This window comes from Barbus barbus (genome assembly GCF_936440315.1).
Source record: "Barbus barbus genome assembly, chromosome: 4".
Taxonomy (NCBI): domain Eukaryota; kingdom Metazoa; phylum Chordata; class Actinopteri; order Cypriniformes; family Cyprinidae; genus Barbus; species Barbus barbus.
Genome location: NC_136732.1, coordinates 15721189 through 15733442, shown reverse-complemented (window position 1 = coordinate 15733442; position 12254 = coordinate 15721189). Strand labels below are relative to the sequence as shown.

The following is a 12254-nucleotide window of genomic DNA, read 5'->3' as shown; positions in this document are numbered from 1 at the left end:
AGTTTTCTCAGTGATGTTCATTCATGCATAATGATTCCTAAAAATGTTCTACTTTTGTGTTCCACAGGACAAATAACAGCTTACAGGTTTGAAATGACATGAGGTTGAGTAAACAATAACAGAATGTTCATTTATTAGTGAAGTATCCCTTTAAGGTGTGGCTGGTTCATTATCAAAGGGAACTGCTGGGCACCTCATCGTAAATAATGTAACTGACACACAAGGAAAAACACAAATGAGAGAACAAATATTCTCAAAGAATATGTACAAATTTACACAGGGAAGCCAGTTAAAAAAGATGTCACTTAAATAGTACAACCAAATGGCCATGACAGTGTAAAGGCTTCTGGGTAAGCATGATTTATCACTAAGCATAAACCATGACATGCTTGAATGCGTGCATCTACTTTGTTCAGCTTCAGTCACCAAGCAATTTCAAGACACGCTGCACCTAATCTATAAGATGGTAAAAGTGTGGAGGTCATTGCAGAAACTGAAGAAACCCAGCAGGGCTAAACGAGAAAAATCCATCTGACCAATATGACCCTTCTCTATGCATATCATTAGTTTGGGTGATTGTGAGACATTTGAGATGTGCGGGGGAGACCGTAGCAGTCGGGGAGCTGTGACTGTGAGTGTGGTGGACTTGTTCAGAGTCCTCTTTCTGTGTTTGAGTTTTTAATCCAGTATAAATTCATGTTTCATTTGAAGTTTATATGTGAACAGAGTTTTATCTTAAAGTAGCAATATGCAACCAATACTATAACATTACGGTATGCTTGCACTACCGCTCAAAAGTTAAGGGTCTGTAATATTTATGAATGTTTAAAAGAAGCCTCTTATGCTCACCAAGGCTCCATTTATTTAATAAAAAACACAGAAAAAAATTGTAGTATTGTGAAATATTATTACAATTTAAAATAACCCTTTTCTACTTAAATGTTTGCAAGAATGTCATCTATTCCTGTGATCAAAGTTGAATTTTCAGCAACCATTATCCAGTCTTCAGTGTCACATGATCCTTCAGAAATCATTCTAATATACTGATCTGCTGCTCAAGAAGCATTTCTCATTATTATCAAAGATGGAAACAGTTGTGCTGCTTAATATTTTTGAGGAAAACATGAGATTTTTGATAGTTGGTTGTTGTCCGAGTGGTTGTTGTTTGAGTCTATTGTTTGTAATTAGACAGTTTCCACAATTTGGACCAATTAAGGCAGTTTGTGGGCCACACTAGGTGGGTATTTTTGCACTGACAACATCACCAGCCAATCATAGTGACGTGGAGGCAATTTTACCATCCCCTTGCCCTTACATTTACGTCACGCTATAGGAACTCAATGAGAACCAAAAGAAGCCAAAAGAGACACTGCCTCCCCTTTATCTGCTGGTATCACTGTTGGACGGTGCTATTTCATAAAAATGAGTGATTTAGACAATATTTCAGATAATATTTTGAAATATTTGTTTTTTAGATTTGATAATTTTCTCATCCAATTTATTTTGAAGAAGTGCCTTTCCTCCTCGGAGAAAACGCCCCTGATGTGTGTTGTTTTGATAGACTTACGTAGTAAATACTCTGCTGCATCCTGCTCATAATCTGCATCCTCCGGAAAGTGGTCAATCTTCTTACAGACACCTCGAAATGTTCCTGCAGCCATGAAGAACAGAGAGCAGAGGACAGAGAGAGTCAAATACCATTAGTCTATTTTTTTCGTGTGTTGGAGCGCATACAAATACACACACACACACACACACTACAGGAGTCCATTTTATGTGTAAATACAAAAGTAAACGTGTCTTGGTGTGTTTATTTTGCAGCATTTTCTTATGCATTTATCAGGTCAATGAGCACAGTCCTAGTAAGCTGTTTGCTATGTGTATATGTGTGTGCGTATGTGCATGTATGCATGCTGTCTTGTGCATTCACTGACAACCCCTGTTCACTTGGCTGTGCGCTCAAGATGACAAATGAACAAAAATAACACTTCTGCCCTCTGGCGTAACATGTGACTGGCTAATGAAGAGGTTTATCGTACCAGATACATGCGCCCTATGTAGGGGGAAACCATTCTGACACATACTGTCACATTCTCTGCTGCATTAAAGGAGGAGTACACAGCTCAAATGCTCGGTTTGTGTTTGAAATGTTTCCATTTTAAGCAATACTCATGTATCAGCTTCTCTGTAGCTAGTATCAGTGCACAGTACTGTTAAAATGGATGTATTCCAAGATGTAACCCCTCATTGTCTGGTTAAATATTTTTGTGCTTCCAGAGATCCTCTTCATTTACATAATTAAAAATTAAATCAACCTTTTATTTCCCCTTCAAATTCTTTTGATATGCTCCTTGGACCAAATCAAAACCCATTTGACCGATATTATTGAAACATTAAACCTCTGTTTTTATCATATAATTATCATTTATATTCTCAAATATGTGACTGGCATCCATTCAGGCTCAGTTTGATCATAGCAAAACACACTGTGAAAAAATATAAGAAAATACATTTAAAAATGATAAATTAATTAAATCTAACTTAATAACTTGGAAATACATTAAATGGCATGACAAAACAAATAGATAGATAGATAGATAGATAGATAGATAGATAGATAGATAGATAGATAGATAGATAGATAGATAGATAGATAGAATTACAAAAGGAAAAAAAGGACAGAATGACATTTCAACCGGATCAACCAAATGTTATGTATCAACCAACATTTTGAATAAGAACATGTGGTTATGACTCTGAATGAATACTGAACTTTCACCTAATGAGGCCACATAGACCAACTTATGGATTTCATGGGTCTGTGTTTGTTTCTGTGAAATGCTTTTAGACATTTTGTTTAAGAAAGAGACAGAACAGTTCTCTGTGGTAGATGGTGAGGGCTTTCAATGATTCAGAGTGAATCAGGGCGCTCGGGCCTCTTCAGAAATCCCCTCTGGCTCAGCCGTAGCCCACCATCACTGTCTACAGGTGACCTGACAGACTGGCCACTCAGCCCTATTCACTCCCTCAAACACACACACACAGGCACACAAACACACACACACACACACACAGGTACACAAACATTGCCTGCTCATAACACGGAGATGGAGGGAGATCAGAAAACGAGTAGGCGATGAAGACTCAGAGAGAGGGACAGTTATCGTCATGGTGACTGTGACTGCTGTGACGTATTTATGCTTTGAGTGGGAAGGGCTTTAACGTGATGCGAGTCCTCGGATATAAAATAATTTGAATTTGGATAAGATCGAAAAATTGTACTATAAAACACCCCATGAATCAATGACTTCACCAAAAGGTTGCAACGTACAATGACAAAGAATTACGAATTTGTGCTTTTTTTTGGCACTTTATGAACAAAATCCTGTAACTAAGCACTACATTTGCAAGTAGGGCTGGGTGGTTTTATATCACAAAATTAGTCATTTTAACAGTAATGGTAAGAGTTTGTATTATTATTATAATTATTATATATTTTTAATAATATATATATATATATATATATATATAATATATTTTTTAATAACATTAATACAATATTATGTTATATAACTGAATAATAATTTAATATAATAGGTTGTTTGCAAGCACTTCATTCTGATGACGCGCGAAATGCAGCTCGAGGGCAGGAAGTAATTTTTTTTCCATAGGAATCAGTAGCAGAAACTCAAGATGCCTGTGTTTTGCGTTGTATATGAATGCTCAAATCGGTCAAACGGAGAAAGCACAAGGAGATTTTATTGTGTACGAAAATGTGTTGTTCAAAAGGGGGGAAAAGTCAAGAAATTGACTGAAAAACGCAGGAAAAAGCTTGTAAACCTGCGTCTGCGGTCGGGAGGAGCCGATCGGATAATGCTTGTGTGTGCAAATGTTTAATATAAGTTATTAATACATTAATAAAGACATATATAAATAGATACAATGTGACCCAGTCCGAATTCACTCCGTGCTAAACACCACACGTAGACACGATGTAAATAAGATATTATGGCCCCACTTTATATTAGGTGGCCTTAACTACTATGTACTTACATAAAAAAAACAACTACAATGCACTTATTGTCTTCATATTATATTGCAAAACACTTTTGCTGTTACTGAGGTGGGATATGGGTAAGGTTAGGGACAGGTTAAGTGCTATGGATAGGTTTAAGGGATGGGTCAACAGTGTAATTATAAATGTAATTACAGAAATTAATGTAATTACATATAGGTATGTTTAAAAATAGAAGTACAATGTAAGAACATGTATGTACACAATAAGTGCATTGTATCAAATGATTAATTAAAATGTAAGTACATAGTAGTTAAGGCCACCTAATATAAAGTGGGTCCTATTATTTGCAGTTCAGAGAGCTTCACTGATTATAAGGAACCGTGAGATTGCAATAAACAGCATTAGTGATTACATGGAAGCGCTATTTGCTCGTTTTCTAGGCTATAATAAATAAAAGTTGTTTTTACGTGCTGCTAACAGGACCCACGGCCACAAACCCTGTACATGCAGCAAAGTTTCAGGAGTGACATATATCCCATATCCTTCATATTTTATATACATAAAAAATAGCTTGATTGCAGTCAGGGAAAGTTGCTTAGCCTATATCCACCGCTTCAGTGGCATGCAAGTATTTCAATTTAGTTAAAAAATCGCTCCTCTTTATAACATAAGGATCACGTAACATTGTGTTTTTCTGTTTATACCTTTCTATTGTTATAGCACCTAAACCAGTACAGTACGGACTTCTACGGATAGCTCATCCATTCTCTTATTTTCAGTCATTCCTGACACTTTGCTGCATACAGGGTTTGTGTACTTTGGTCCTAGCAGCATGTAAAGCAAAAGTATTCAAATGAAATGAATGCCTTGTTTAAAGCCTAGAGAGCGAGTAAATAGCGATTCTATATAATCACTAAAAAGCTATCACTCACTTCAATTTAGTGCAATCTCACAATGTTCTGTTATAATCGATGAAGCTCTCTGAACTGCAAATAATATCTTATTTACATCGTGTCTAGGTGTGTCGTTTAGCATTGAGTGACTTCTGACTGCCTCACGCTGAATGCTTGAGGTGGCAGCCTTGGATTATCTATTTCTATCTGTATTAATATCTTAATATATTAATGTTATACCTTATATTAAACATTTGCACACACGAGCATTATCCGATCGGCTCCTACCGACCGCAGATGCAGGTTTACAAGCCACATTTCCACATTGCGTTTTTCAGTCAATTTCTTGACTTTTCCCCTTTATGAACAACACATTTTCGTACACAATAAAAGCTCCTTGCGTTTTCTCGGTTTGACCGATTTGAGCATTCATATACAACGCAAAACACAGGCATCTTGAGTTTCTGCTATTGATTCCTATGGAGAAAAAATTACTTCCTGCCCTCGAGCTGCATTTTCCACAGCAATAACGTCATGTGCAAACAACCTATTAAATATATATATATATATATATATATATATATATATATATATATATATATATATAAACAATCTACTGTATAAAACAGACTTAAAAGAGCAAAAGGCAGTAGTAAATCTGAAAAAAGGGTAAATTTCACAAAAATGGCAAGGTCATATTTCAAGTCAAAATTACTAATTAAAAAATTAACTACATTTTGAATTAAAAAAAGTAAAATAACATTTAACATTTTACATTAACATAAAAATACATTTTTAGGACTATTAAGATTTGTGATTTTGCTAAACACTTTTTCCATGACAATATTAAGCATGTAACCAAATCTCAGTGTGCAATCAATCAATCAATAAATGTAATGACTTTTTGGGAGGAAAATGTTTTAAATGTTAATAAAATATTACAATAATGCAACATTTGAACTTTAAGCAACATACAGTATATACTTTATGCTATGTTGCATAAAGTTCAAATATATAATGTTGCATTATATATTTATATATTAATATTCATTGTAATATTGTATATTTTTCTTTTGATTTTTAGGTGAAATGATCAAGACATTTCTTTGTGAGATTCACCCAATAACATTATAAAACAAATAGTTTAAGCTAAATAGACACACACACACACACACACACACACGTTTAATTAGCTATCTAAATGAGAACATTCCACAGACTTATGCTGTTTTTATGTATAACTAATTATAAATACCATAACCTAATTTTAACCCACAATATAAATAAAAGCTCTTTTGGGTACAAATTTCTCCCCAAAATATGATGAAGTAGATGCACCCTTACAACAGTTTCTAGCACTCAACTGAAATGTCAACTGAAAGAATGTCAACTGAAAGACAGTCATCTCATTTCATATTTCAATAAATCACCTGTCCATTGCCCGTGTCCACACTTATCTGTCTAGCGTAGTGTGAAGTACAACCAGGCCTCTCCATCCTCCAATGAGCTGCGATGGATTACAGCGGCGCTAAAAGCATCATAAGACCCAGCAGACCAACAATCACTCAGATTTAGAGCCCAGCTCTTTGTCTCCATTTACATAACACAAACCTGCAGAATGACTGCGTGTTTGTCACAACTTCAGTCACAGACCTGTCAGAGAGCTTCACCGGAGGATGGGTGAATGCATTAGACAGGAAGTATTTCATTAGCTTTTATCTCTGTGTTTGCTATCATTACAAACAGCCTTTGAATAAATAAAAAGAACACTGATGCTATTAGCTGAAAGGGTCCCCTGGAAAAACGCCTGCAAGGAATACTTTGCATTGGAATTAAAAGTCCTAATTTGGTTTCTATGCTGACAATGCAATGATTTAGAATAATCTGATTAGAAAACTTGAAAGCTCTTTCCATAAATTCACACACACACACACACACACACACACAAAAAGGTGAAACTTTTTTTTTTTTCTTTTCTCTGTGTTGTTGTCAGCAGGTGGACAGATTTGTCTTCATCACACTTTGAGGTCGCATTGATCCTTTTGTCTCAGGACCCTCTTAAAACAATTGGTCAAATTTGAGTCTGTGTTTCACAATTTAAGCTAATGGAGTGCTCGTGCTCACATATCAATAGAGACATTGAGAGAGAGAGAGAGAGAGAGAGAGAGAGAAGTGGGAAAGCAAGTAGTTTACAGTCAATATTGAGGTAAAATCACCAGAGACGCGTTTTCAATTAAAGGCTACCTTTGTGTGGATTAGAAAACAACTCATCCGGTTGTGTTGATTCGAGCCTCTGGGTCTCCGCATCGGAGAGAAGGTGAACAGAGTTGTGAGCTGCGAGTCCCGTGGGCTGGGGGCTGTCGCCGCACCGCCACACCTCCGGTTTGAATAATTCAACAGAGATCTCCTCAAAGGTGACAGCTTTGTTGGAGGAGACCAGAAAGATTAAGAACTAATGGAGATATTTTCCACTCTGCCCTCCCTTCATGCCCTCTTGGATTGTGTATCCAGCGCAGCTCTCTCACCTATTCAGCGCATTGCTAACAGATAAAGCGACACTTTTAAAAAAGGAAAGATGAAAAGGGGCTTTTGTGTTGCTCTGAGCTTCGGCATCGTCGCTTTCCTCTCTTGGTCCTGTGTGGCCGGTGGTGGGTGGCTGTGGGTGCAGTGAAGAGCTCTGCCGCTGGAGCTCCTCTGATAGCACACAGGCTGCCTGCCTCGCTCTGATTGACACATGGTTAGTCACACTTCAGTGAAATACATTCTCAGCTTAATTTGCCCATGCTTTCACCCTCAGCTTAAAGGGAACTTACAGTCAAAGTGTAAAGACTTCATTTGTGCTGAACCGAGCGACGGAGCAGAAGTCAGCATTTCCATAAAATTTCCTGTCAAGGAAGATTTCACCCTGTTTCTGGAATATGATGGCCAAATCCATTGACAATGTATAAAAAGCCTTTCTTTTTAGTGTGTTGTACATGTGAAGAATATTGGAATTTTATTATACATCTTTATACAGTCGTGGTCAGAATTATTGGCATCCTTGGTAAATATGATAAAAGAAGGCTCTGAAAATAAACCTGCATTATTAATCCTTTTGATCTTTTATACACGACTGCTCCCCGGGCGCCGCAGCATAAATGGCTGCCCACTGCTCCGGGTGTATGTTCACGGTGTGTGTGTGTTCACTGCTGTGTGTGTGCACTTTGGATGGGTTAAATGCAGATCGCAAATTCTAAGTATGGGTCACCATACTTGGCCGTATGTCACGTCACGTCACTTTCACTTCACTTTCACTATTTTAAAAAATCCCAAAAATCTAACCATTCATTGAACTAAAACAACTGAAAATGGGGGAAAATCTCATTATAAAATAAATGTTTTTCTCAAATACACGTAGGACACAATTATTGGTACCCCTAGAAATTCTTAGGAGTAAAATATCTCTGAAGCATATTCCCATTCATATTCACAATTTTAAGCACTCCAGGGGGATTATGAATATGAAATTATCCAGCCATGACTTCCTGTTTCACAGAAATATAAATAGGAAGGAAAACAAAGTCCAAATTCCCTTAATCATCCATCACAATGAGAAAAACCAGAAAGAATACATTTCTGATGTGCAGCAAAAGATAATTGAGCTTCACAACTTAGTGAAGTGGCTTTAAGAAAAGAGCTAGAGCAGTGAAAATTTCCAATCAACAAAAAATGCTATGAATCTGCCTGGAAGAGGACGTGTGTCTATATCGTCCTAATGCATGGTGAGGAGGAGAATCTGAGTGGCCAAAGACTCTTCAAGGACCACAGATGGAGAATTGTAGAGACAGGTTGAGTTTCGGGGTCAAAAACCCCTACATCACCACATGTTGTTTGGGAGGGTTTCAAGAAATTCTCCTAGCTCATCCAAAAACATCTCCAGCATATTCAGTTGTCAGACACGACTGGAACGTCAAATGGGACTAGCTTCTATGGTCAGATGAAACTAAAAAAGGAGCTTTTTAGCAGCAAACACTCAAGATGGGTTTGGTGCACACAGGGATAAAAAGTACCCCATGTGTACAATGAAATATACTTCTGTATTTTTAATGTTGTGGGCCTATATTTCTGCTGGAGGTCCTGGACATCTTGTTTAGACACATGGCATCATGGATTCTATCAAATACCAACAGATAAAAAATCAATAAGTGACTGACTCTGTTAGAAATCTTATAAAGGATCTTCCAACCGGAAAATAATCCAAACGCAAACCTCAAAAACAACACAAAAATGGGTCACTGGGCACAAAACCAAGCTTCTGCTATGGCCATTCCAGTCCTCTGACCTGATCCCTGTAGAAAATTTGTGAGGTAAACTGAAAAGAAGAAGCACCGTCATGGAGCTGTGAATCTGAAGGATCTGGAGAGATTCTGGATGAAGGAATGGTCTCTGATCTCTTGTCAGGTGTTCTCTAACAGCTGTTAAAGGAAGCAGCAGGCAAAGCAGCGATGATCCTGTAATCACCGTGTCGGAGGATGAGGTTCGGAGGGCGCTAAAGAGAGTGAACGTCAGGAAAGCAGCCGGACCTGATGGGATAACCGGCCGTGTTCTGAGGTCCTGCGCCGATCAGCTCGCTGGTTTGTTCACGTCTATCTTTAATGAGTCCCTTGCTACCTCCGTGGTTCCCACTTCATTCAAAAAATCCATTATTATCCCTGTGCCAAAGAACAATAAACCCTCTTGCCTGAATGACTATCGCCCCAGTTGCCCTCATATCTATAGTCATGAAGGTTTTTGAGAGACTTGTAAAGAGCCACATTTGCTCCTCCATCCCTGATACTTTGGACCCTCTTCAGTTTGCCTATCGCCCAAACAGATCCACGGACGATGCCATTTCTCACGTTCTCCACTCTTCCCTCACACACATGGACAGCAACAATGGGAATTATGTAAGGCTGCTATTCATTGACTATAGCTCAGCTTTCAACACTATAGTCCCCATCAAGCTGGCATCTAAACTCACAGACCTCGGCCTAAACTCCTCACTCTGTGACTGGATTCAAGACTTCCTCACCGGCAGACCTCAAGTGGTGAAAGTTGGCCAGTTCACCTCAAACTCCATCACTCTGAACATAGGAGCCCCACAGGGCTGTGTCCTGAGTCCCCTGCTCTACTCTCTCTACACGCATGACTGCGTGTCCTCTCACAGCTCCACATCTATTGTCAAATTCGCTGATGATACTGTGGTTCTGGGGCTCATCTCCAACAACGATGAGACCGCATACCTGGATGAGGTAGAGAAACTCACATCTTGGTGCCAGGACAACTGTCTCTCTCTGAATGTGAGCAAAACTAAAGAGCTGATCATGGACTTTAGGAAGAGACAGCAGCAGCCCTACACTCCTCTTATGATCAGTGGGACCCCTGTGGAGAAGGTGAGTAGCTTCAAGTACCTCGGTGTAAACATCTCCGAGAACCTGACTTGGACTACACACATCCAAACACAGGCCAAGAAAGCCAGGCAAAGACTGTACCATCTGCGACAGCTGAGGAAATTCAGGGTCTCACCAGCAATCCTGAAAACTTTCTATTCAGGGACCATAGAAAGTGTATTGACTCAGTGCATCTCAGTGTGGTATGGAAACAGCTCCAATCAGGACTGCAAAGCACTACAGAGAGTTGTGCGCTTAGCTGAGCGCATCTCAGGGTCTGCTCTCCCCTCTCTGCAGGACATCTACCTCAAACGCTGCAAAAATAGAGCTGTTAAAATCTTCAAGGACTCAAATCACCCTGGTAACCGACTATTCACTTTGCTTCCATCTGGTAAGCGCTTCCGTAGCCTGATGGCAAAAACTGAGAGACTTAGGAGGAGCTTCTTCCCCCAGGCCATCAGGCTCCTAAACTCTAACTCTGTGTCATAACATCACTTGACTCCATGTAAATATCACCATATCAATAAGCTATTCATAATTTTTCTCTACCTCATATTGCTGCTATTTAAATACCCTGTACAACGTTTTTGCACATTATTTTTGCACATTCCTCTTATTACTATTTAAGTCAACAACATACTGACCTGCACATTTATATTTATATTTTTTATCTTATCTTTTATTTTATTTTATTTTATTTTATTCTTTTATTTTATTTTTTCTACTTTTCTTCTCTTAATATTTGTATACTTTATAATTGCACTGTCCTTGGAGCGGACCTGACCTACATTTCACTGCTGGTTATACTCTGTATAATTGTGTATGTGACAAATAAAACTCTTGAATCTTGAAATAAAAGCCGTTAATTGTGGCCAATGTGTATTAGAGAAAAACATTTAATTTCATAATGATATTTCCCCCCATTTTAAATTCTTATTCTCCAATGAAAGGTTAGATTTTTGTGATTTTTTTAAATAAAAGATCAAAAGGATTAACAATGCAGATTAATTTTCACAGCCTTCTTTGATCATATTTACCAAGGGTGCCGATAATTCTGACCACAACTGTAGCTGTGTTTCCAAAATCTAGTGAGCAACCTACTGTATCTAGTGTTTCAAGGCATTATAGAGCACTACGGGGCCATTGACACAGAACATGCTTTTGTATTCCACTAAGCTGCTTTTCTATTGTTTTTCTATATAAACATGCTAGAGAGACGTTTTTGACCCCTACACACGTGTCTTACGTTCAAAACTTCAAAAAATGTGAATATTTACGACTATGAACAAGACTATTACTGATTAATTTTTCTGTCGGAAGCGGAAGACTTTCATTTTGATTCACAGATAATGCTCGTGCCTGAGCACAGACACACAGGAGCACCCATTCTCCATATTTATTAGTTTATAGTCTTTGTTTAAGAGCTCTGCCAGATTAATCAGACAGAACTGTTAAACAATGAAAGTAAATGGTATATGAAAAAGTATTATAGAGTTTGCCTTTCTATTAATAGCAGAAAGACAAATACTATCTTACTCTCTCTTATACCATATGCATTCAGCAAATAAGCATTTATATAATTTGAACAATTCTTTGAATATCTAATAAACACATAGGCCCGGTTTCACAGACAGGGCTTAGACTAAACCTGGATTAGGCTATAGTTCAATTAGGACATTTAAGTCATTTTTATAAACGTGCCTTAGAAAAAACATCACTACTGTGCATCTTGAGACAAAACAAAGGCACTGATATATTTTAAGATCAGTCAGTGCAAGTTTATGAAAACTAAAAGACTTTCAAATCACATGAGCCAATATTTTATTCACAAAAGAACATAGATAACATAACAAATGTTTTAAAAAACTTTTTTTATGCACAAAATGAGCTCATTTCAAATTTGATGCCTGCTACAGGTCTCAAAATAGTTGGTAC

At 37.8% G+C, this 12254-nt stretch overlaps 1 protein-coding gene across 1 annotated transcript in view; it reads right to left on the bottom strand.

Moving 5' to 3' along the window:
* Positions 1-12254, bottom strand: part of LOC306868679 (voltage-dependent calcium channel gamma-3 subunit-like) — a 49074-nt gene that overhangs the window by 9407 nt on the left and 27413 nt on the right. Inside the window, exon 2 of the mRNA XM_079414967.1 lies at positions 1568-1651. Coding sequence (XP_079271093.1) covers positions 1568-1651 — 84 coding nt within the window. The remainder of the gene's footprint in view (positions 1-1567; positions 1652-12254) is intronic.